This window comes from Struthio camelus, chromosome 3 (assembly GCF_040807025.1).
Source record: "Struthio camelus isolate bStrCam1 chromosome 3, bStrCam1.hap1, whole genome shotgun sequence".
In the NCBI taxonomy this organism is placed as follows: Eukaryota; Metazoa; Chordata; class Aves; order Struthioniformes; family Struthionidae; genus Struthio; species Struthio camelus.
Genome location: NC_090944.1, coordinates 45390314 through 45417108, shown reverse-complemented (window position 1 = coordinate 45417108; position 26795 = coordinate 45390314). Strand labels below are relative to the sequence as shown.

General features: G+C 39.4%; 1 protein-coding gene across 6 annotated transcripts in view; it reads left to right on the top strand.

Moving 5' to 3' along the window:
• LCA5 (lebercilin LCA5) overlaps nt 1-26249 on the top strand; it is a 35873-nt gene extending 9624 nt beyond the window's left edge. For 4 of the 6 annotated variants that reach the window (XM_068937619.1, XM_068937620.1, XM_068937621.1 and 1 more), the window contains exons 4-8: nt 295-432; nt 1497-1593; nt 2507-2652; nt 4508-4646; nt 6430-9706. In XM_068937619.1, the coding sequence (XP_068793720.1) occupies nt 295-432; nt 1497-1593; nt 2507-2652; nt 4508-4646; nt 6430-7235 (1326 nt within the window). In that variant the 3' untranslated portion in view covers nt 7236-9706. Of the gene's footprint in view, nt 1-294; nt 433-1496; nt 1594-2506; nt 2653-4507; nt 4647-6429; nt 9707-15009; nt 15098-20344 lie in introns of those variants that run through there. The other 2 variants (XM_068937622.1, XM_068937624.1) reach the window with 2 other exon arrangements.
• Nucleotides 26250-26795: the final 546 nt, after the last annotated feature.

Sequence of the window (26795 nt, the reverse complement as noted above, 5' to 3'; positions counted from 1 at the left end):
TCCATGCCTGTGCCTAGAGGCTAGTAAAATTGAAAAGTAGTGTGTGTTCCCATTGTGTCCTCAAATCGCCTTTCAATGCCTCAGAAGGCTGAGCTGCAGCACCTGCAGATGCTCTGTCTGTTTGCCCCCTCAACATTAGGATTAGGATTTAAATCTGGTGTGCTAAACATTGTAATGATGGGCCAGTATCTGAATCCAAGATACTGGTTTACATGTGTAATTTTATTGAAGTACCTTGATTGTAAAAAGTATTTCTGGTTATTAAGGAGTATTATTTCACTGTTTCAATTAAAGGATCTGGAAAAAAATCTTGAGTTAAGTAGTAGCAGTTTTCAGCGACAGTTACTTTCCGAGAAGAAAAAGGTACATGAAGCTCATGAAGAAAACAGAATTCTCCAAGAAGAGATGCATCAGTTAAATCAGAGGCTAAAGGTAAAATGCTGGAACATGGTCACCACCTGGTATTGCTTGACATTTTATCTTTGGAAATATCTGTAATTGAGTTTGGATAGTTCACTAGTGACTGCATGTTGTGGTGTGTACTTAATTATGTCACATGAGTTCTTTTCCTGCTTTAAATTGAAGTGTTCAGTGCTGTGACCCTACAGTCTTTTTTTTTTTTTTTTTTTCAAACAGGAATGTCTCCATGTTAATCAATACTGTTAGAGCTAGTTAAGAAAAGCAAGATCAAGTGTATAGCCAAGAATTACTCTTAAACTAAATCTACTAAACTTGTGCAAGTGATTATTTGCCCCCTATACTCGCCCAACTTCTAAAATTTGGCTGTGAGGATTGTTACTTTGAAAATATGACAATATTTTACTTAATCGGTTTATCTTTAGAAAGAAAATGCCGAATTGGTCTTGAACCAAAGTACATAGAATTTCCTTGAAACCGTAGGTCTCAAACACGGATATGTAATGGAGGCTTACCCGTTTAGCTTACCTCACCAGCTGCTAAGCCAGTAACATTAAGAACCCATAAATAAACTTACTTGTTTAGAGTACCTGTATTAAGAATACTTTGTTTGTGGAGAGTTTGGAGAATTTTAAGTTTTCAAACGGTTTCTAACAACTCAGTGTTCATTTCTGTATTTCATTCAATAAATGTCTCTGCCTCTACGATGCAGTGAGTCCCTGCTCTCAGGTACTAACACTCCATGTGACAAATGACAACACTAGCTTAGAAATTTTTAACTCTTTACGATACTGAAAGTTCACTTGTGCAGCATGTAAATATTATTTTAGCTACAGAGGCACTATATTTTTTCAGAGTATTTTGCTAACGCCTTTTTAGGCGGAAAAGGCTCTCGCTGTTGCAATTGCACAAGGAAAGTTAAGAATGTGATCATTCTCCGTAGAACATCGGGCTTAACTTTTGACACCTTTACCCGGTTTCTACTGACAGCATGTATTTTAAGCTAATTTACAGTTTTGCTAGTGACTAGTAAATAAAATCCTCATTCTGCTGTATCTACCTCATTCATTCATTCTCAGGAAAAGGAAAGAGAACTTGAAGCAAAAAATATATATGCTAATCGTATGTTGAAGCTATCGCCAAGAAAAGACATGGATGTTATACAAAGAAAAAAAGGTAACTTAAAGCGATGGAGGTATAAAAATTAATAGTGGCACTTTAAGTTAGACTCTGTTGCATTATATCATACATGCCATTTAGTGTTTATGCCACTGCTTGTTCAAGAACATTTACTGTTTTGTACTACTTTCAGCACAGTACTCCTCACAAAGAACAGCGCAGTATTTGTTTGACTGTTCTGTCAGATGAGCTACACTTCCCTTTTCTTCAAAGAGGAAATATTCTAGAATACTCCTGAAGTATCAGTGCAGTAATTTCGTGTGGTGTGAGAAGCCAGCCTCAAGCCTTATGCTATCTGTACAATATGTGTGTCTATATACGTCTGTGTACTTGGACTGTTTTCACTGCATCAGTAGGATTTGCTTGTAAGAAGAAGCAGGAATTTCTGGGACTGTTTTAAATACTTAATGCCAAACAGTTTTCAAACAGTTTATCTGCTACCCATTTTAGTATAGATGTTCTATTGTTCCATTTTAGGTTCAGATTATCTCTATGGAATGACTTTTTTTTTTTTTAAACTTGTATGTTTTGAAGATGCAAACAAGTTAATTTTAAGTTTGTAAGTCTGCTTCTCTACACGTAGCCTTTGTGACAAGCAATAAGAAGATGAACAAGATGTTTTGGGAGAGTTCTTAATAAATATTCAATATACCGAAATGACTTTGAGTAGTTTTAAAGTTGTTTTCTTTTTTTTTAAGGATTTGTTTCAGCATAAATTTGTGCATGCAATTTTTAATTAGCTTTTACAGATATTGAAAACAATTGTGTAAATCTTGTCAATGCTTTCCATTTCCATTGGCTCCGATATACTCTTTCATGTTTGCTGCAAAGACTTAAAAATAGGGGATTGTTATATATTGGGATTTTTTTTTAAGTGAAAATATGACTTAATTTATTTGTATTTTTACAGCCAACAACCAAAATATTAAAAAAGGAGCACAGCTCACAAAAGGAGTACAGACCAGTGGATACTTCTCACCAGTAGAATTTCCTCCAGAATCAGAACTTGTTTGTGATGAGGCAATAAATAAGAAAGAAGGGGTTCTTCTCAGAATAGTAAGTTCTATAAAAATTTAAGACTTGCTCCAAATAATGTACGTGTCAGACTGAATGTTTAGTGCTCAGTTCATGTTTTATAAAAAAATATATAATCATAGAAATATAGAAAATACAACTGATAAAATATTTTTACCTTTGAGGGGAACTGTAAACTTCCGGACATATCATACTGCATTTTCCTGACGCTTAGTCCCTCATCTTCTGTATCTTATTGATTGCCGTTAACTCAGTCTGCTTCTTTTTCTGCCACTGTCAGTTCTTTGAAGTTTTTAACAGACTTCATTTTGTTTTTCTACCCTTTCCTTTATTTCTAATACTTACTTGAACAATCTGTTGTAACACAGTCCTGGCTGCCTTGTCTCTTTTTTTGTTTTGGTCTTAATTATAATTTCTTTTACTTTCCAGCTTTCCTTCACAGTGCCTAAATCCAACACTTCCTCATACAGTCATAGTTTTGGAATTTCTTCTGTCATTTGTCCAGCTTTGTGAATGTGGTTGAGTGTTTTTTTTTCTGTTTCCCTTTTTATTATAAAGTAGTACTCCACTATTTTTAATATTTTGGAGACTTCAGACTAAAATTGAAAGAGGTTTGTAAGGTAGAGTTAAACAGATTCTAGTACAGATTGTACAAATCTTGATGTTGATTATATAAAGCTATGAATATTTGTAAGAAATAATAATGGTTACGGTCTTGATTGGCCTCCTGATAGGAAGGAAGCTTTTTTATGACTGACAGTTTCATTCATACGTCCTCTCTGTGTGAATCCTTTCTGTAAGTGTCGATATAGTTTAATATATGCATTCTTCCAGCACTTCGGTATATAAGTTGTATAACTGCACAGTTGGTACGAGTGGAGCTCATGGAGTCCAACTATATGTCATCTTAACGTTCTCTTTAACCAGTGTAAAGACATTGCTTTAAAAAAAGTAAATCAAATTTGGGTAGTCTGTGCTTTCATCAGTTTTCTGAGTCAAGCATTCTGAATATTTGACTGCCATCTCTGTGTGAATTTCATTTAAAAAAAAAATTCATGCAGATGAAGGGAGAAAATATTTGAGGTTGTTTGGGATAATAGTTCTGTTTTCATTGTCTGTTTATTAAGCAGAAACTGTTTCATTCATTTCTCAGTGAAGCTTATTGGATTCTCTTACTCTGAAAATAAGCACAAGCTACAGAGCATCTAAATATTAGATTGGGCTGTTTTTCGCTTTCCTTCATTGTCACTACTTCTCTCTGTTACTGATTTTTACTGACATTAATACATTTTCTGCAGCTTTTTTCCTTTTCAACATATTTGTACTCATTAGCTGATTTTTTTTTCAGCTGAGAATTAACCTTTCTCTTTTGGTGTTTATTACTTGATACTCAATAACTTTAAATACCACTGTGAAACTGTCTGAATCTATGATCCACTCACTTGAGTATAGAGATCAAACTATGGAAATCAAAGGTAACTAATTACTTGCTTGTTAAATGAGTAAGGGGATGGTCTGTCTTCCGTTAAAGTCCTTGAAAAGGCAACTACTGCCTTCTAAAGAGAACCGTACCCTAATGTGGTGTTAATTTTGCTTTATGACATTGTAGCTGCAACTTTTTTTGAAATCTGTAATGCAGAATAGAGTTGGTGGTCTATGGTTTCAGGTACATAAAACTATGTTACAGGTAGTAAGGTTTTAGGGCCAAACCCCTGGGTTGTCAAGCTGGTTTGTTTTAGATGTTTTGCTCATGTTTATGTTCAGCAGTAAGAATATGATTGCAGAGGGACATAAAAGTTCTTGAGTTTTTTTGATTTTGGTTTTTGATTTTTTTTTTTTCCTCCTTCAGCTTCTGTTTTTTGTCAATTTATTTCAGGAAAAAGAAACTCAAGACAAAGAATTGAAAGAGCAAGCAGATCTCCTGAGACAAGACCAAGACGGGGAAAGGGAAGAGAAACTGAAACATGTTCAGGAACTACAGGCTTTAGAAGGCAGGGTTCAAAAACTACATGATGGTAAGGAAATGGGCAGCTGCAAGCTGGAAAATATAATATAGCATATAATACTAATCAAATAAGGCTGCTAGTTTCTTGTGAGAGCAATAAAGTGATTTTGCAGAGGCCACTACAGTGGAAAATTATTTTCAATTGTGTCATGCAAACAGAATCAGAAAGAAATACAGGATAAAGAGTAGCCTGTGTCCTGTATTTTGCTACTGCACACCCAATCACAGCTAAAAATGCTGTCCACTGAGAAGTATTGAAGACTGACAGGTCTTTGCTTTACAAAGCTGGGATGGCATAACAGCTAAAAGCGGGTTTTATCTCTAACTTGCTAGATGTTACTAAGGTAGGCGGGGGATTTTTACTATTGGAACAAATATGTTTTCATTAATATGGCCCATTTTTTCAGTACATTGTCTACCTCACTTGTATCACTTGAAATTATAAGTTCTCTTTTCACTTGTGGTTAACTGAATCATTTGGTGTGGCTGTTTGAAAGGTGTCAGTTTCTGTCATTACATTTTAATATTACTTTTTTTTTACTCATTTGTTTTTTGAAACATGTTGAAGTCACTTACATTTGTAGGTCTGTTAATATTTAGAGGTGTTTTTGATGTACTGCATCTAGTCAGGTTAAAATTCTCTTTAAGTGGCTGTGGTGAATGAACATGAAGCAGCCGTTGTAGGTGACGAGGAAGAATTCTAAAAAGCTGTAGCTGGTTTCAGAGGAAAATTGTGTAAAGTCTTCTGCCTCCACTGGCATCAGTGCGTGACTTACACAAGCCACAACTTTGTTCTGTTATATCTCTTAGTAAAATGATTCTGTCACACTTTCCTATCTTACTGTATAAGTTGATATTTTCCCACCATACATTCAGAAAGGTAGCTAGTTACTTAACTTGGTGAAAGTATGCACTATCGTAAAGAAAAGTACTAACTGAACATTGCAGTTATTTGTGTAAGGTTGGTCTGAAGTACAGAAGATAACATAGAGCTTAGTGAAAGCATTGATCAGCAAGGGAAATGCTGGTGTGTTGAAGTGGCCAAGTAGTTGTTACTCGGTTTTTGACCTAACATATGTGTTGTGTCTGAATGGAAAAATACTTTGAAGAGAGACTTTTTTACATGCATATAAGTATTTGCAATTTCTTTCTGAAAGTAGCTTATTAGTGTTTTGCATCTTTCATATCACTTTATAGCAGTGCAAACTGACATTTGGTATTTCCGCAAACGCTCTCATTGAGTTCACGTGGTGATGCACAGGGCACTTGTATGAAGATGTTTTGAGTGTACAGCAGACAGTACAATTTGAATCATTCACCACTCAAAACCAATGATGACTTCCTGTGTTTTTTTCATCCGGATAGCTTCACAGGAGTAGTTCTCCTTAAGGAAAAAACAGTGTATCCCAGAGTTAGTGATGTTGGCAAAGAAAATAAAGTACTCTGCAAGTCAGAGCTATTAAAATAAGTGATGTTATATTCATCCTCATTCAAACCCAGGAAATGAGAAGGCAATTGGCAGAAATGAAAAATGAAATGAAATGAAATCCTTCTGAAGCCCTAAAATCTGGATGATGTCCTGATCCCTTTATAAAGTGACAGTGTACTTTTTGTATCTTGGTAGAAAATTGCAACCATTTGGTTGCAATTTTTGGATAATTTAGTTTTGCAATGGGAAACCATGCTATGCATGGAAGAGCATGTTAAAAACTCGATGGCTTTTGGTTGCATTATTTTCAACATATTTTTATAAAGGCATATTACTTTAAATAATGTTTAAACATTTTCTGCAGAGTTGGAAAGGGAAGAATATGACAAAATGAAAAAAGAAAATGGCTTTTTATTGGATAAAGAAGAAAAAACAAAGATGGAGGCAGAAATACCCAAACCTGAAATAGAGAGAGAAAGCACTGAAATGCTGGAAGAACGACAAAAAAAAGAGTTGCTGCTTGCTAAAATGTATGAAATTGACAGGGAAACTCAAAATGTGATGAACATGAAACTTGCTTCCCACGCACCGCACACGAATACAGCAAGAAAATCTGACTCCGTAGAGAAAAAAGAGAAAGCTAACCAATTATTTGAGATTCCAGATAAGGTTATTAATGGATTTCCCCAATACGATGGCCAGGATGATGCCACAAGAACACAAGGGCAGAAGCAGAGAAATGCAAGGACCGCAGATTCAAGTAGTGAGTTAACATTTGGTAGTTATGTACCTTCCTTTGGAAAAGGATCAGGGAGACTGAGTTGGCTTAATCAAAAAAGTGACCGCTTAGAAGAAAATGTTAAGGAAAACGTAGATTTCAGCAGTAAGAAAGAAAAGAAGTCCAATTTAATGGAACAGCTCTTTGGAAGCAGTGCCAATTCCATCCTTCCTTCTAAAAGTAATGATACAACACTTTTCGACATAGATTGGGATCCTAGTAATAGTCCTCCTGTCAACAAAAACAGTAAAATCAAAGCAAAAGGGGACAGTGAGCTTTTCGGAGAAGAAAGAAACCTAAACAGACACCGATTGCAACACCCTACAAGCAAGCCAGCAGTTAAGGCCATTGGTTCTTTAGAAGACGAAATTGAAGAAGTAATCTTACAATGACCGTATTTTTAAATTTGTCATATGTAAATACTAAAAAAAAAAAATATTTTCATACAATATTTATTAGATACAGATTTGAAAAAATTCAGATATATTGTAAAGCCTTATGAAGGAATGAGTTATATAAATGGGTATATGTGCAGAGGAACGATGCACTCTGATAGAACAGCATGACCTAACCCCATCTGCAGTATATTTCTTTTCAAATAGGATATCCAAATAGAGACCTCAGAGATTAGGTAGTGTCTATCGGGCCATGATGCAGTGGTTTGGGATTTCAGAGAGACATTTGCCCTGTTCTGGGAGAGACGCAGGTAGGAAAGGAAGGAGTCTTAGAGTCTTACACCCACTCTTCCTTCAGTTTCCTGCACTCACCCTTCCCTCTCACTCTGTCTCCCTCCTTTCTTTCTTTCTCTCTCTCTCTCTCTCTCTCTCTCTCACTCCCCCCTTTCTTTCTCTATCTCCCTGCCCCCCCCCCCCATTCTTTCTCTTACTTTCCCCCCTGCTTTCTTGAGCTCCTTTCTTACTCCTGCACTCTCCCTCTCCTTTTTTTAGGACTCACTGATGTGTAATGGTACATAAAGTAAAATTATACTTTTCAGAAGGGAGCATTGTTATTTATTGCAGAATGAGTTGGCTAAGAAAGCCACAAGCTTTTGTGTGTCAGCACTGGCATTCAGGGCAGCTACTAGACATGCATCTCTGGCTAGCCAAGGTAGGGAATGGCGTTTTACCTGTAGGCTGCTCACAGTACACTACTCTTGATTTGGAGTACTTCATTTAGGCTTCAGATATTTTCTTTCTCAGGCATTTAGAGAGCCTCTTGATTGTGTTAGGAGATGGCATGTGCAACTTAAATGTTACGAATCTGATAGAAGAGGCTTACCTAGCACAGAGGCTCAGATAGAAAGAGAATATTGTATACTGCAATCATGTTACCACAGAACCACCTCAACAGAAGCACAAGTAACTCAGGAACAGCTGGGTGTTTTTTTTTGCTGCATAGATCCACTGTAGATCTTCCTACCAAACTTATCTAACTGTTCTCATATATTCTGGTTATATTTATTATGTAATGCTATTTTTTGTAATTTCTGAATTTTTATGTAAAATCCCAGTCGTCACTAAATTGTTTTTTAACGAATTGGTTTTATTAAAAGAGTTAAGTGAAAGTTTTGTGTGTAGATCATCTTTAACGCAAAGTTCTCCTGCTTTTTTATTCGTGAGCATTGATACTGTGGCAGGGGGGATGTAGGAAAAGTTCTAATCGTGTTGTTCAGTGCATGGTGTGGGTAAACAAATTATGAATGTAGGCAAGGAAGCAGATACAGCAGAGCCATTCTAGAAAATAAGCTGAAGGTCATTCCTTATTAGAAGTATAGATTTCTGAAAAGCCTCTTTGATATGCTCCCTATGAGTCAGATTCAAAACACAAGAATCCTTCTCTGGATTTTGGTTTCAACATGCTTTATTTTGATTTCAATATGCTTTGAGTCAAGATTTCTGTGAACACAATGGTTCTTCTGAAAAGAAAAGCTAGTGTCTGCATCATGAAGTAACTTTATTTGCTTTCCCCATTCAGAAAGGAAATTAGTCACAGATCTAGACCTATTGTATAGGGCCTTTCTCACTAATTGGTCTGTAATGAAGAGTAATTCATGCTCACCTGCTTATTTACTTAAAGTCCAAACCTGCATCTACTGACAGTATTACAGAATTGGGCTTGCTTGTTTCCCCATGCATTTGTACAGACAGTCAGAACAGAAGGACAATTCTGACCAGAAACAGTGAATTTATTTTTTTATTACTCTTCTACCGCGACTTGTTTTGGGGAATACTGCCTTGTGAGAGGCAAGAGAAGTCTGTAAACACCTGTAGATGTATGCAAGTGGATAGTTAGTTGTCTTAACTTCCTTGTCCTAATTGTGCATGAGTATTGCCCTTCCTAGAAGAAGGCACTGTATTTCTGAAGCTGCTGTTAGTGTTGTTCATCTTTTCTTTCATGCGGTTGTTTCACGTCTTTACATCCTCAATAACATAGCTGCTGCAGTTGTTAAGGATCGTGTAGTGCGTGGGGTGTTGTTTTTTGTTTCTTTGCAAGTCAGCCCCTTAACATCTGCTAATACTAACTGTCCTGCTGAATTGACTTGTCCTGCTGTTTCAGTTATAAATGTGTATTTTCTAATAAGAGGCTGATGTGAGACAGCTTATGTTCACAAACATTCACATTCTGCTACCAGACTTTTCGTGAACCAAGTACTGTGCTGCCTTGCACAAAAAGATGAATCTGTGTGTTAGGAGGCTGGCAATAAATGAATCTACTGAGAATGGCACCATAGGTACGTTTTTCCCTGACTGCTTGCTGTCTCTACAGCTAATTCTCTTTTCCTGCTACGCTTCCCAGTTATAGTTGCGTGCAATTGTGATTACAGTTAAAATGTATAAAGCAAGCGCTTGGGAGCTTAGAGAAGGAATCTTTTGTTTCTTAGTTAAAGGGAGGGGGGTGGGCTTTGGATCCTTCTACCATCTGCAAACAGTGACTGGAAGCAACTTTTGCGAGGTCTTAAGAGTTTATGGACCATAGGACTGAGCTCATTTATCCACAGCAGTCCTCCTTATCTCCTGGTGTCAGCCACCATAGCCACACAGTCTGCATGTTGCTTTAGTGGTGGCTGTGATGGTAGCACTTGACTGACTGCAAAAGAATCCACAGGCTGGGGCAAAAAGCAGTCCGCAAATGTAAGATGTTTGTGTGATGATAGGATGACTTTGTCTATGTGGTGTTGTGAATTCTCATTGATAGGTCTTCAGACTGCCTGACTGTTGTCTGCTGTGTTTTGCTCTCCTATTGAGCCCACAAGAGGTGATCAGAGAAATTCTTATGCTCTAAATTGCTGAGGAGCAATTTGATAATCTGATGAAGGTGAACAGGGGTTAGGACACACCTGACAGAGGAAATTGGAAGTTTTAGGAGAAAAATTGTTTTTCTCTTTGAGAGAGAAGAGATGAAAAGCAGGGTGGGGTAGCAGATCTTTTGTAATGCAGGAGAAGTGATGTAAGCTCTAGGAGGAGAACTTGGGATACCCTGATGACTCTGAACTGAAGCCCAAAGAGCACTTCAGTGGTAAGAAGACTGAACTAGGAAATACTTACCTGTATTCAATATTTTTGTCCTCTGTGGTGTCTTTGGGCTAGCTACAGAGTGGAAAAGTTTTTTTTTTTTTTTTTTTTCCCAGAACCCTAAAAAATCTTGCATTTCTGATTTTATTTCATATGTGCCCCTAAAAAGATGAGTTGCAAATCTATAAACCTTCCAAAGACAGGACACTTGGAAAGGATGTATTTAGGCTATTTAGTATTCTCAGGTTCATTGCTGGTCCTGAGATAGAAGGTCCAATCTAGCTACCCCAGAGCGTGTTTGCGCTGTTAGGGGGTATGCAGGCATATCTGGTCTGACATGTTAGGAGTAGGAATTTGTTTAGGGAAACCTATCGGGGCAAATGGCTGCAAGAGCATCGGGAGGGCTTTTGTTGATACTTGTACGCGAAGAGTGCTTAGGGTAGCCTTTGCTATTTAAAAAAAAAAAAAAAAAAAGCATAAACTCTAAAGCTGAGACTACCAAGAATCTAAACTGCAGAAGGTAGCACCTTTAACAGAATCATGCTGCCACTTTTGCAAAGTAAGGTTTTGCTGCTGGAATTGCATGACTTCACTTAGTCTGACCCACTATTGTTCTGAGATGACAACTTTAAGCGTCAGAGATGCCCCGTGTGACATTACTCATTTATAAAACTCCCCTTTGTTAGATCAAATTTAACATGGTCTCCTGTTTCAAATTATCTCTTTGATTAGCTGCAAAGTTTTGATGTTTGCAGGAGGAGAACAATTGCATCAGTGTGCACTGTCAGCCGGGACTCCTGGCTGCTGGGGAGTTGCTAGGATACCTCTCTGAAAGGTACAATTCACTTGATTAATCACTAACCCTGTTTGCATGACAAATATTTTCATATCTTTGTTTTATGCTGGCATCAAATGTGCATGTGTGTTTAGAGCAAGCTACAGGTTGATTGTCACGTGTGTCTTTTGCCAGCTTGCAATGCACACACAAAAGATCTGTGCTCTAAAGAAAAGAATTCATAGCAAGTATAGTAATACCAGTAATCTGTAAGATGAGTATTGCTTCCAGAGGGGGAACATCAGCCACAGGGAACCAACTGAAGGTTTGGCTTTGGATACCTGTTTCTGGCAGATGTTACTATAGTTAGGGCTTAATTTTGTCTGTGAAGATGCAAGGGAATTTCTCATCCCCTATGTATTATTATCTTTTTGAGCGGGGTTTGGACCACATATCCTGCAGAAGTCCCAACCTAAGCTAGCGTATGATTCTATTATCCTTGCCACATCCCACCGGTATTAATGCTCCCTTCCAGCAGAAATCCTTTGCACAAAGCTCCTTTGTGCTACTTGCACAGCAAAGTTGCCTTAGACACCTCCTGTGTGTTGAAGATGACAGCATTATGTTTAGGACACAAACGCTAATTCAACTCTGTCTCTTGCCGCAGCAGCTGCAGCAGGCGTGCACACCCCTCCTATACCCTTGAAGACTTTTCCAGCTTCCCGTTTCCTGAAATAATCTTGTTCAAGCTCTATCTTCATAACATTTTTCTACCTTTTTGTAAACCTTCCCTGGTCCTAGACCCATCTTTCTTCTCTTTCTCTGTAACTTCCTCTTGCTGCTTGCACTGCTGTGTATCTCCTCTTGACTGACCGTCATTTATTCTTTAACTTCTTTACTGGGAGGGTGATTGAGCACTGGAACAGGTTGCCCAGAGGGGTGATGGAGTCTCCTTCCCTGGAGATTTTCAAAAGCCATCTGGACACAATCCGGAACAATGTGCTCTAGGTGACCCTGCTTGAGCAGGGGGCTTGGCCTAAGTGATCTCCGGAGGCCTCTTCCAACCTCAACCATTCTGTAATTCTTTCTGTCTGAACAGACTCCTGCTTTTCTTCTAAGCACTAACAATCACCTCCCTAAATTATCTTCATCTCTTCTACTCTCCCTCAGTTTCTTTCCTCACCCTCGATTTCCCTACCACACCTGTTGTGCTGTGTTTCTTCTCACCTGCTAGAGGAAAAAATGTTGGCAGTGTAGCCAAGTGCAATGTGAGGCCTCATAGGAAGCAGAGGTGATTTTATTTTAAAAACGATTTCACTAGTACTCACATACCTGCGTTCTGGCACTAAGATGCCTGTACTCAGGTGGTTTGTCCAATAGCCAGGCACCACGATGCTTGTACCCAGCTGGCCAGGCCAGGATCCCTTCTGCTGGCCAGAGAAGACGGCATGCCTGCTAGGAAGTCCTCATGACACCACCTGGGCCCTGTATTGGCCAGTGAGGGTGGCCTAGGCCTGGAAGGGCCTTTGTGCCCTTTAGGAGCTGACGTTGATTTTTGCCTCTCCATCCTGTCCCACCTCTGAGAGTCAATAGGATTTCCTCACTGTTCTTCCGTCACGTTATCTGAGCAGCCAAAGGCTCCAACCTGGTTCTTTATCTTCCCACTGTCATCCCTTAATGGCTTGAGTCTTTGTTTTAGTCTGTATACAGGCTGTCCCCCGACTTCTGGGTAATCTGAAAAGCTGCAGATAGCTGTGCTGGGATCCTGATGACCTGCTAATCTGGGTGCCATGAACTGTCATTTTTACAGCCCTTCTTCCACTAGCCACTGATCCCTCTGCTGCTCCCGTGTCCCAGGCCTTCCCATTCACTCTCCATTTATACCAGTCTTAATGTTTCTATCACCATTCTCTACACTGCAATATACTGGGAGTTTGTGGGACTTGGGATATGTGCTACTGTGTTTTGCAAAGCTTCTGACAAGCTGTTGGCTTCACAGTTTGCTGCTTAATAATTCTCACAGTATCAAGGATGGATAACCTAGTTGCTGTAATTCACTCGAGATCAGTTAATTACTTGTACTCAGCATGAAGAAATTGTGTTTGGATTGGCAAAGGGCACAAAATGAGCTCCTGCACCTGACCTTTTGTTGCTATATAACGGACTGTGTATTTGAATTCTCGGTTGAAAAAAGCACAAAACTAAGCGAACGTCCAAGCCTTGGGGAAGGATTCTTATTCACCTAGCAATTTTTACTTTGCTTGGTGCACATTTTTCCTAGTCTGATAACCTGTCCTATAGCTTTACAGCAATGGTGCTTGGGTTCCAGAGAAATTTTTGTCTCAAAATGCCAAAATGTCTAAACATGTTGGTCTCACACCACCCATGCGGAAACCCTAAGAAACCGAGAGGTACAAAAGGCCTGCTCCAACTCACACCGGTCGGTGACAGAAGTGAGACTAGAAATTTCCATGTTCTTTCCCTGGTTTGCCCAATGACATCCTTTGGTTAGTGCAATCAAACATAGCTCAACATATCTCAAGACCTAAGTCTTGACTAAGTCGTGATTGTATAGATCCTTTGCAATAGAACTTGTCATTTAAAAAATTCCAATATTGAGATAGTTGTCATATTTAAGCACAATTCTAACTTGTAAATTTTGGAAGTTTAAAACAACGTATGTAATATCATTCATGGCAGTCTATATTTCTTGAAAGAGAATATGTTGAAATTTGTAAGTGCATCACAGAGTAATTGCATTCTTCTCTTAGGTAAGGCTGAGACAAGACTACTCTCAGAGGTCTAGTTCCTCTCAGATGGTTATACTGGTGCTTGTTTGATCACCAACTTTGCTCTTGAACAGCTGTTGTAATTCGTAATCAACCTCTTTGTACCTGCTGCTCTTCTTGTATTAGTTAGCTCTGGAATAAAGTTTTATAGAATATATCATGGCCCACTGAAGCAATTTTTCCTTCTGCTCTCCTGCTCTCTCCTGCTAGTTTGATGTAGCTTTCTTCTCTGAGCCATGATGTGAGGTCATGGTCCCAATAAAATAACATAGGTTTTGGAATGAAGACTCTTACATAGATAGCAAATGTTGGGAAAAAAGCTTAGCTTTATACAGGCTGTCTTTCCCAAATGCAGAAGTAATATTAAATACTCGATATTTTAACATTTGTTGTTTTTTTTTTCAGGGTACTAGATTATAACAGACTAATCTGGAAAAAAATTCCAGATTCCTGGAACTCATTCAGGATTAGTTTAGGGATTACAGAGTGGCTGCATGGGCAGTGGGTACAATAGCTGTCAAGAGATCTTGTATATCACATGAGTTTCCTTTAGAGGGCACCATTGACTTCCCCGAGGTCTACTTAAATGTCTGTACTTGCTGTTAATGAGTCGTATTATCCACGTCTGGCCATTTTAGGTCCGTTTGTTGAATACTTAGTGCTCTAAAAATTTAGGATGCTATGGGATAATGCAAGTTATCTACAGTATGCAAATATTTGGCCTAAAATATGTCTTGTGATAGACTTCTTGGGCCTTGGATGTGATTTTTTTTTTCCCACATCACTAAGCTAAATCTTGGAAGGAGCATAACACTTCAGGACACTGAATGGTGCTTTATAGTAAAGGGTTTAAGAGGTCTGGGAAGCTCAGCTTCAAGCTGTAGAGCCTGGCATACGCATGGGCTGTCTTTTCTACTCTGTGGTCTTATGCATTTTCTCCCATTCTGGACTGGTTACTGGATCTATAAGGATAGAAAATAAACAAAACCCTCTCCCCCACCATGTTGTCGGTTTTTCAGCAGAAATTATGCCTCCACAGCCATATCTATCACTCCATGTCTCACTCACTTGCTCTCACTTTCTTTTTTAGTGCACTGTATCCATGCTGAGAAAGATGCTGCTGTGTGTTCATTTTGCTTGATAAAGTCATGTCAAAAGGGTGCAGCTTTAGGATGGAGGTAGGTGACATTGAGTTATTTTCTGGAACGAGGAAAGTTGCTTTTAGATTTCTTGATTTATGTTTCTGCCTCTTGTTTTTAATGAAGAAGAAAAGAAATTAGGTATATGTAGAAGGATCCTACTGTGCTCTCCAAGCTTGAGGCAATGCATGGTTGAAGGGAACTCTGCAGTGATGTAAGCAGGATAATTGCGTAAATAAATGTCTGCTCTGTAGCAGAAAAAGAGCTTAATTTTAAATTGCAGCCAGAAATGGATGCATCTCATTTGTCCAGATAATTATTGTCATTTTATGTAGATAAAGGAACATCCAAGAAAATGGTCATTCGGATGCTTACCTTCTGTCTTGCTCCTCGTTATGATTGCTTATGCACTCTTCTGTGCAATTGCATCAACATGGTCCTGATAATGCAGGTCTATGCTTATGCAATTAACTAAGCACAGAGCCATGGCGAGCGTACCTCTAGCACTGTAGACAACGAGGAACTGCTCAGTGCATTCGCAGCCCCCCCCCCCCCCCCCCGCCAACAAAATCCTTGACCACGCTCATAACAATTCCTTCTGTCGTTAGCTTAAGAGTACCTATAGCCTCCAGCAGGAGCAGGTAGACAGGTGGAGAGGAAGAACAGGGTTGAAGGGAGAGGAAAAGCTCCGATGAAGATGGCCTAAACTGGGGGCACTGTGGGCAAAGGGAAAAGGATTTTTGCAAGCACCATGAAGCCCTCAAATGGTGGCTGCAATAGCTAGAAGAAGAGGGAGTCTGAGGAAAGTCCCTAATTATGTAATCCTATGGATCTCAGCAAGCCTTCACTTACCTCTTCTTCCATCCATGCCACAGGAGATATTTCAGGTCGAACCTCCTGAATGTGCCTGATATTTGGGGAGACTCAACATAAACGTATCTCGTGCTAGTGGGCGGCCTGGATCTTCTCCATTATGCCTCAGTCTCCAGAAGCTTGCAGCCTCACTAATGCAGCACTCTGAAAACTTGAAATCTCTTGTAGAATGCTATATACAGAAAGTTAAAATGGCTTTTTTCCCCCCCTAATTATATAAACAGAAAGAAATTTGAAGAAAATTTAGTTTTCCCAAGCTTCTAGTTTGGGTAGGCCTCTGTGGCAGGCATGTTTGCAACTCTGTGATCCTAAACCTCAGGAAAGTGTATTTCATTTCAGGGCTGCTGTGTTTCTGCAAATTCCATGATAGTGAGTGCTGTATTTTGCCTAAAAGAGATAGGTTGGGTATAAGCATCCAAAGCAATAGCTATATATTATCAGCGTCTCCATCTTACGGAAAGAGAGCGAACATACGGAGTCTGACTTTAGCAGCCCTGCTGAGAACTTCTGGCTCCCAGGTACCTTAAAGGATGCTTAGCAGCTCAGTAAGTATACCCACTTGTCCTAGATTGAGAATGTAGGAGTACTGTGCTTTAATTTTAGTTCATATACAAGCCAGCGTGGCAAGTGACAACCTTTCTGTAACCCCAAGTTCTTTGTACCTTTATTCCTCACTCTTCTAAAGGGTGAGAACAGCAACATGTCTCAAAGTGGTACTAGTTAACTTACTAATATTTGTAACCCTTTCTGAGATCCTCTCTCTCTCAAAACTCAAGGTATCTGCGAAACCTCAGTGTTAAGGTCAGTCCAGCTGAGGACAACCCAAATTTGAAAAAAAAAAAAATCAGTTACCTATTGAGCTGAGATATTTTCACCTTCCTGTTTTAAACCACTTGGTCTTCATACCTAAAAGTACTGGCACTCAGGCACTTAACTCACAGCCAGTCCTGAAATACTCCTGAGTGTCTAGGCTATGAGTCTGGAGCACCTCCAACTGCAATGAGCCTGGCAAGCTGCAACAGTGTGTGCGTGGACCAGTGGTACTCTGTGTGATATCTGAGGTTTATCTCAGCAGCTTGCTGTGCACAGTGATTCTTCACGAGATGAGCACGCTCCCTGCTGTCAAAAAGCAAAACTAGCAAAGGATAGTTTAGAGACAGACACAAACTAAAGAGCCTGAGGTTGGTTTCTGTACTGACTCTCTAATTAAGGCATAAGGTATCTTCCCTTTTCAGAGCAGTTCCTGATGACAGCATTTGACCTTCTCAAGTGGCTCAGATATAGCATAAAAGAGGAGGAGGAAGGTACTTGGTATTCAACTATCTTTTCTGTATTTAAGGGGAGACTTTAGTTAATATGGCAACAGAAAAAGGGATCACAGCAAATTCAGTTGCATCTTATATCAAAGACAACTTAGGCCTTATGCTCTAATAAATGCTGTCCCACAACCCCTCTGTTGACAAGAAACCTTCAGTGAATAAGTAGCATTCAGTTGACTAGGACTCTTCAGCATGGGGAAAAATAAAAACGTCGGATAAAGTAGGGGTACACAGAAGTTATAAAACAATGAACAGCGTGATAGATGTTGGGAGTATTATCAGAACGGAAGCAATGACAGTAAAGCAATGTGTTTAAATCAGATAAAAAGGTGTGCTTTTTTGTGCAGTGCCCAATTAAATTCTAGAGGTTGTAGCTAAAGGATGTTGTGGCAGCCAGAAGTAGAGGGTAGCCAGTTAGAGAGGAACTAAACACATTCAAGGAGGATTTGTCCACATGAGTTATCTAATGTAATGGTCTCAGGGTCAGAACGGCCCTCAAATACAGCATGGTTGGGAGGAGGTGCCGTAGGAAAGATCACACCACGGACACAATGTGTGCTTGGTGCACGCACGCTTTCCCAAAGGAACCAGTCAGTGATCGAGTCTGGCTACTGGACGAGAGGGACTTCTGCCCTCAGCCACTGCTAGCACCGTGATGCTTGGTTTCTGCTTATGTCAGCATTTGTTTGGCTGTTTTGAGTACCATGGCTTGTTGTTGTTACATGCTCATAGTTTGTGTGGAGTCACTGGTGTGACTTTTTTAACGTAAAATCATCTTAATTGTGAAAAGAAAGCTGAGTTCTCATTTTCTCGCAACTCCCTTCCTCCACACTATCTTGTGTACCCAACTCCTGATCTAGGGCTTTTTTCTCCTTCTCTTCGGTTTCCAGTGGCACACCATCAAACCCTGGTTCACTCAGAACAGACCACTAGCTTTCACATCAGTGGTAAAAGCAATTGTCAAATGACTTCTTTTGCAGCTACCCCCAGTTACGCTGATAGATTTAGCTACTGCCTGAATAGAAATACTGGACAATATTTTGCACGCTGTTCCGACGTTTAACTTCCTTCAAACACTTACATTTTTAGGCTGGCTTCTGACTTGCATAACAGAAGATAAATGGCAACTCAGTCTGGCTGTACCTTCAGGAAGTCCATTGCCTTAATGCAACACCAGTATTGTATCTTTTTTTACCTTTTTCTTTGTTTTCTCTCTCTATACCATTTTAGAAATTCCTCAGTTCCCTGAGATCTTGACAGTGCACCCCACACAGCCATGCAAAACCTCGTAATGCTCCAGTCTCCTAAACCTCCTTTACTTTTTTCCAAAGATGTTCTTTTACTGTATTTGATGACTTTCATATAACTTTCAGATACACTCACTCCTAACATACAGCCTCCTATTTCAGTACAGGAGCATGGGAGCAGAAGGGATTTCTTGGTCATGAAACCCATCCCTTCTGCTCTAACAAGAAGCCATGTCATTTAGTCCTTTGCTTAATCTGATTTAGCTCAGTGTTAAAGTTGGCTATTGTGCCCCTTGCTTCCTATTAGAAAGCTGTTCTCCCTGCTTCTGTGGTAAGAAATCATCTGATTTTCAAAATTGTCCTTTAGCTGGACGGTTCCTCTATGGTTCTCCACTGGCTCCAAGGTATTTTTGAAAAGAAATACTACTACTTTGCTTCCCAAGGCTAAACAAACCAAGTTTCCTTTATCTCCTCTGGAAATGCAGGCTATCCAGTCCTTTTCCTGTCCTTATACCCTCCAAGCTTTTTCTACCTCATCTGTGTGGAGCTCTCTCCTTCGGAGCTTGTTAGGCAGAGGTAAATTGGTGCAGGTGTCTGCTAGAATCGTTATATTGTTTAGAGTTAAAATTAATACGTGGACGTAGGCAGCTTCAAAGCTAAAGGAGCTAGAACCTGTATGTTCTGTGCCGCATCTCTCAATAATAAATAATTATTATTTATTATTTGTCATAGTAGTTTGCTCAAAACACTAATGAAAATGTGGTTGCAGCTCTGAAGAGCTGATAACTTGATTAGGAGCTCTATTAAAATTTTACAGTTACTCAAATATGCCATAATGAAATCTGTCATCCAATGTATTGCTTCTAACTAATAGGGCCTATAGATAAAAGTGTACATCCAACATACAGGCATAACCTCTGATGTTTTTCACGTTCACAAGTTAAGTGCCTTTCAGATCCTAGCCAACATATGGCCAAAGACTGAAATGATGAGAGGACAATTTCTCATTGTTTCTGCTGAGGCCAGAAATGGGTGTTTTATTATTCAAGTGACCGATGTCAAATATGGAGAAGATAGACATCCTTTATACATTTAAAGATCATGTTAACCCTTTCAAAAGGGGGTGAAACTGTGATTGCACTGAAGCTTCCATCATGTGAAGTCCATACCGTGACTCCTCAACTGCTTTTCTTTTTCTCAGAATGTGATCTCTGCTCCCATAAACACAGATTATGTTCTTTGTCCAGGTATTTAACTGTTTAACTTCCCTGTAAATTAATTCTGTTTGCTTGCTCGTGCTCAGTTTATCACATTTGCTGGAGGGAAGATGCAACCTTTTTGCTATTTAACAGTCCTCCAATTTTTGATCTATCTGCAAACTTTATCAATTGTATTATGTTTTCTTCCAGCTCATTGCTAAAAGTTAAATTATATAAATAGACATGGCAACACTCTACAAATACACTTCCTTAGTGATGATTCCCTAGATACTCTTATGTTTTGAGACTGGTAGATTAACCAGCTTTATCATCTATTATTTTATGATGATTCTGAAGAAGTATAGTTTCTTAGTTAAATCAGTTTTAATTGAAATTTCCTCTATATATATATTTCATATGTTGGATCAACATTGATGCATTTATCAGGCAAATCTGTGACGTGACCAAAAACGTACTGACTTGCTCTGAAAAAATCTATTTGTCTCATTTTCTTATTGGTACTTATTATAATTTTCTCTTTTGATTTGTTTATTAATGAAATCCCATATATGCTATTCTATTATACTGATTGGACCTGATATCAGCTTGACAGAGTAATAGTTAATCTTGTAATTCTTTTAATCACAGAATCACAGAACGGTTGAGGTCGGAAGGGACCTCTGGAGATCACCTAGGCCAACCCGTCCTGCTCAAGCAGAGTCACCTAGAGCATGTTGCCCAGGACCCTGTCCAGACAGCTTTTGAAGATCTCCAGCGAAGGAGACTCCACCACCTCTCTGGGCAACCTGTTCCAGTGCTCTGTCACCCTCACAGCAAAGAAGTTTTTCCTCAGGTTCAGAGGGAACTTCCTGTGTTTCCTATGTTTAATGCCTTTTACATTTTTGTAGATAGCCATGTATTTTTTCTTCCTGATCCTCTTATTAAATGCACTTCAAAACACCAAAAAATGAATGTGAAAAGGTTGTTTCCATTGCCATAAACCCACATCTTACTTTCTTTTCAGTTTGTGACAGGATGAGACTACCAAAGTGTTTTTCCATAATCGTACAAAAAATACAGAGAGAAATCTCCAGAAAGATGGAACTCTCTATGTTAACCAAGTCCATCTATTTCCAGAGAGCGTCTTGTACTAATAAGCAAATTTCCTTGGCTTCTCTTTATCTCATGCGTATAGTCACTGCTGCTGTTCTTTTAGGCTGGTCCTTCTCCACTGTAAAATACTCTTCCTTCTTCATTAATTTCAGGTGACTGTTGCTCTCGCAATAGTTCTCAGCATCCTTTGCTGCTAATTATGGAGTAGGAACGTCAGTTTGCAATCTCAAGTCTTATCTTTGCAATAGTTATCTTAGTTAATCTTGGCAAGACCACATTTGTTTATCTGAGAATATGATTCAGGGTTTTTTTTTTTTTTGCTTTTTTCATCAATCCGAAGTGAAGCACATCTTCCTTTCACACCTACAATCTCCAACACCTGATAAAACTGGAAATAGCTAGAGGCAGGAAACAGTTTCCCCATTCCACAAAGCTGTTTCAGTTTTCGAAAACTCTTCTGTCATGTATTGGGACACACCTGAGACTTTTCTAGTTATTTTATGTTCACACTCAAGAGTGAGAGAGAAACCAAAACTTTGAAAACTGACACTTTCCAACAAAAACAAAAAATTGGAAAATTCTTGGCCTTTCTAAGCATATAGCCTTAACGTTCTTAACGCACTTTCAGCACTACTCTGGGCATCAACAGTGCTGGAAGCATGTTGAGTAAGATAGTTCTGTTTTCTTTCTGCCACTTAGCTACTTTCACGGCACGTGGGGTAAATGATTTACATTTATCTGCCCGCCTAGATTGCAGCCCTATGTTTGTGGGAACTGCTGACTCTTGGCCTTGCAGCTGGTCGTTCCTGCAGCTGGCCCAAAAGCGGGGAGGTCCATACTCTCCCATAGATGTGTCCTGCCTGGCAGCTAGCACTTAACCTCTCTGAAGAAAGAGCGCTTTTAGGCAGGGGAGGACAAGCGAGCTGGGTCTGCCATGGCACACGGGTGTGCTGCCAAGGTGCCAACGAAGGCTGCCTTTGAACGAAGGTGTGGAACTTCTCACCCTCATGAAGCTTGCAGTTCCAGGACTGGCACCGTTCTGCTGCTGTTGCTCCTTTTGGGCTATATGGTCTCACCCCCACTGCATGCTCTGTTTGCAGATCCCTGAGTGGTTCATTTGGAAAAGTGGAAATTTGTGATTTCCATTTTATTACTTCGGATGCAGTTTTGGAGACAAATCTTTACTTCCAATATTCCACCTTATATATTTTAGTCTGTAGGGTTGTTGGGGTATTTTTGCTTTCGTTCCACTACGAAACGAGCACAAACACCTCTCCTGACACCATGACTGGAAAAGAGCCTCTCTTTGTTGCCCAAATTATTTATTTAATGGGTAGGGGAGGGAATACTATTAGCTTGCCTTGGCAGAGTATTTGTTCAAGTGATCTCGGATTTTCCTCTATTGCAATGTCCTAACTTGGCTGTTGTGATTCTCTGTAACTGAGCAGTAGTTTCTTATCAAGACCATAGAAAGTTCAGCATGATTCCTTATCTGCTGTTGAAGCTGCTCTGCTTTTGAGGCTATTGAGTCCAAAATCCTTCTTTCTGCAAGTCCTCTCCTTTTTTTTTTTATTTTTTTTCTTCCCTCCCCCCTTGCTCTTTGTGATGACAAGCTTTGGATAAAAATCTTTAGGAAGTCATCAGTCCAACTAAACTGCTGTTATATATCCCTCTACCCCAGTGAAAGTGCAAATCTTTCTGGTGTTACTACTGGGCTACAGTTCTCTGTTAACCATCAGGACAGATTTATTTTCTTGCTTTTGAAGTCCTGCATAAATCTGCCATCTTTCTACATCTATATCCCTGAAAATCTGGACTTTCTGCTTTCAGAAGTATTTCTGAGGGGGTCCTAACTCGGAAAACTGATAAATTTTGGATTCCATTAACAAAGAATATTTACTGAATCCCAGGTACTTTCTTAGGTCCTTCGTTCAGGTTCTCCTGGGGCCTATGGAGATTGTGAATGCTCCAGATCACCCAGTATTCAATAATTGACAGCCTTTGGAAATGGGAAGCTGAGGAGCTGTTGAAGAGTGTATCTGAAAAATAGTGTAAATGTGCAGTGCTTGTTAAAAGGTTTCCAGTAAGGTATTGTCTTTTGGGTTGTGGCTGGCTGACAGCAAGGTGCTGTGGTTTTGGCATTTGTTTGTTGCATACCTTCTTTTTTCCTCTCATTTGCAAAGTATGCTGTCTATATATAGCCTAAGGACACAGCCTCTGTTCTGAAATGAGCCGGTTTTTTTTCCTACTGTTTCGTTCTTCCCTGACCCCATTCCATATATGCCACGTCCTAAGGGCAATTGCCATCTGCAGCGTGCTCTGTGGGTGGAATCAGCCTGTAAAGAGAAGGACAAAGCAGCACCGGTGCAGATTCACCAGCAGGAGAGAGAGCGGTATAGCCAGGGCAGGCACTCAAACCAGAGGGCTGGTTTTAGCTCTTGCAGCACGCCAGTGTAGTGAACGATTACTTCCTTCAGTGGTGCGACACCGTGGTCCTCTCTCAGCTTCGAGACCTCTTCTTGTTTATCCTTTTATTTTACCAGACTTCTCCTTAGCATTTTTTTCAAGCCATCCTCCTCACCTGCCTCTCTTCTGTCTGCATTGCTCCCATGGCGCTCCACCTTCTCTTCTTTTCTCTCTGTTGTAGTTGCTGGCTGATCCCACACACAACGACCATCTCTGTGCCAGGGATACTCATCTATTTTTTATTTTCTTCTGGACCTTTCTCCTCTGTTCAGTCCAGGCTTATCTTTCTGGCATGTCTCAGATAATCATCAGCCCCCAGAATGACTCACATGGATCTCAGCCAAGCCTTCTCCTGGCCTCCTTTCTTGGTGAGGGAAGACTGTGTTGGCCACTCTGTGGCGTCAGCAGTCAGGCCCATGAAACTGGGGATACGCCTCAGTTCACACCTCTCCTCTTCAGGCTGTTCCTATCACTTGAGTATGTCCTCTCTTGTGACAGGTCATCGCTCTTCGGGACAGAGGAGGCTGTGAATGATGGGAGCATCTTGGCCTGATGATCCCTTGGGGGTCAGCTCAGTGAGAACGAATGCTCTGATCCCCGTGACGAGGAACAAATGTTATAAGGTCAGTTCAAACATTTATCGGATAACCCAAGTGACTTGTCGGATAGCATTGCCCAGTTTTTGGGAAGGTAAAAATTTAAATTCGGGCTGGTAAGCTGAGCAATGCCAATAAGGATCTCAAATTTGTAACAATTAAGGAAGGAATGGTCTTTTTGCTCTGACTTTGCGCATCATGCAATCAAGTCTTGGTCCATGACTACAACTCCTAAGCAATAAAGTAATACAAATAATTAATAACAATCATGATATGAGTTTCATTACATGCCTTGCACTGAGTAAATTCCCCTGTGAGCAGTTACCGCCTGTGAGAATGTTTAATGTCTTACTGCAGTTTGAAAATGTAGTGCAAATGACAGTGTAATAAACCAAAGAACTTCATCAACTTATAATTGAAATTAATGAGAACTGAGCTACTGTGTGCTGTAAAAAAAGAAAAGAGGGTGTTTTACATAAGCTGGTGTAGCTCAGTTTGAATTATCTTCCTTTTCTACCTCAAACACTGTTTTTATTGCACAAAACTAGTCTTACTTCAGAAATCCAATAAATATCACATGCAGTATAGAGTTACATTTTTCTCAGGATCCCTGCAGAGTTGCTTGTACATATTAGATCCATAAGAAATTATGGTCTTCTGTATTTTGGGAAGAGAGGAGTTGGAAAATATATTCCTTAACTACAAGAGCATTTTGTACGATATTACCACAGAAATCTGTGCTTAAACCAAAGCTTAACAAAGAGATTCTCTTATTCCAAGGTCACTTTGTATCTCTGTAACATCACAAAGGTTAGAAATGGCATCAGGCGAAAGCCCGGAGCACTGAGGCATGCCAGAGAGTTATCAAAACGGCTGTGGCAGCCCTTTTCCCATCCGCTGGCAGCAGAAGTGAGTAACAGAGATGGTCGGTACTGATCATTGCATTTTATTAGCATGCCGTAACACTGGCAAATGTGATTCTCCATGCTAACTTTTGGCACCAGTATGATTTCATGGACATCTAATGACTACAGCGGAGCACCATCCAAGCTGCTCGGTTCCAGGTGACTGAAGTGTTCCACGTCCTCACCATTTTATGTAATATTTGTTCTTGTTGTAAATTTTTGCTATTAAAAGCTGCTAAGATAAGAGGCAATCTTTTCTTTTCCCCTTTTTTTTTTTAATTAGATTGCACAGTTTTGCAAAACTCTAAGAGTTTACTTTGTAACTTAATGGAAGTCTCTTAGCATGGTCATTTAGATCATTCAGCATTACTATACTGCAGTTATTTGCATTTTTTGATGTTAGATCTTGTGGGTCGCAAGTGAAAGGAAGAGTTATGATGTAGTGTGCTTCCCTACAGCAGACACAAATCAGGAGAACTGTATTTGGAGGCATATCATTAAATTTCAGCAAACAGGTTTAGTGGAAAAATTATTCTTCCTATGTGATCACTAAAGCTGCCATTGTCCATAAACTATTTAAAAGGCCTGGATAAAGGGCTACTTAAAGTCTTCCTTAGGCTTAATGCAATGTTTTGTTGTTCCTTTGTTTCCTATTGTCCTACATAATACTTCTTTTTTTTTTCTCAGTACAAGAAAAACATCTATTCATGGAAAAAAGCTATTTCCAGGATTGCTAGAGGAATACAATATTTAAACACTAGCTCTGTCTAATACCTACAGAAATCTAAAGATCTGTAAGCTTTTTGATAGCGGCAAGATAAATGGATGGTTAGCTTTTGACAAAAGCATGCCACATGAGTCTTTAAGAGGTTGGGCTGAAGTGAATGTCCGTCTTTTCCTCAGACACCGTTGTTTTATTCCTTTTCATAGCAGTTATGTACACTATTTTTAAAAATAATTCTTCTTTTCAGTATACTATCAGTCTGCGCTTTTGGTCTGATTCGAAGCCCTTGAAATCAATGGAGATTCTTCCAAGTAAAGATAAAAATGATTGTCTAGAAATAGGATGGAACTTGTGACATTTTATCTATTTTAGCTGAATCTGAAGACATAAAAAATACAATTTTTGTCTTCTTAAAATGTGATTAGTCTTTATCTTCTCGGGACCTGGAAAGCAGTATCCCAGAGTCAGAGTACTCTTTTCTAAATGTTTACCTTCTTGGAGCTAGAAATTCCCTGTCAAAATGCCATCTTTCCTGATGGAATTTACTACTTGGCAACAGAGAAGGACAGTTTCAACAGCAATATTACGCGCTAACAAGGAATGAATCAATTTACATTTTAATCATAGAGGAAACCAATACCATCAATTGGTGAGTGCTTTTACTCTACTTGGACTCACAGTTATTGGACGGATCCCAGCAGATTTGCCTTTACAAAGACATTTGCTTTCACCGTGACATCCCTTGAGTGCTCAGCCTCCATAAAAATAAATAAAATCTTCTGAAACTGTGCTAAATTCATTACCAGTGAATTCTCTTTCACTATAAAAAATTATAAATAAAAAAGACAGGCTTATTTTAAGTTTTTAACAGACTGCTGTAGTTAATCATGTGTATCAGGGAAAAGGCTTGGTTGCTAAGAAAATCTTTGGCCTGTTTCCATGGGATTTATATGTTATTGACAGAGAAAATACCAAATGATAGGAAGTGCATCTGTTAATTTGAATAACGAAACAAAAAAGAATAGAACAATTTTCTGCCTAACTTTTGAGTTCATGCAAGCTTAGACCAAAAATAACATATTTCCTATCAGTTTACAAAGTAGATATTTGGCTTTAGAGACCTGATTAAGATGTAAAAAAAATTAAAAATCACAATTTCTAAGTGACCAGAACATAAGGACCTCTAATTGTCAGTGGTTGCCCTGACACTGCAGCGCAGAAGTTTCTGAGATGAGCTCAAAGCCGATGTAGATGTCCAGAATGTGAGTTATTTGCGAAAACACCCCAGGGTGCTT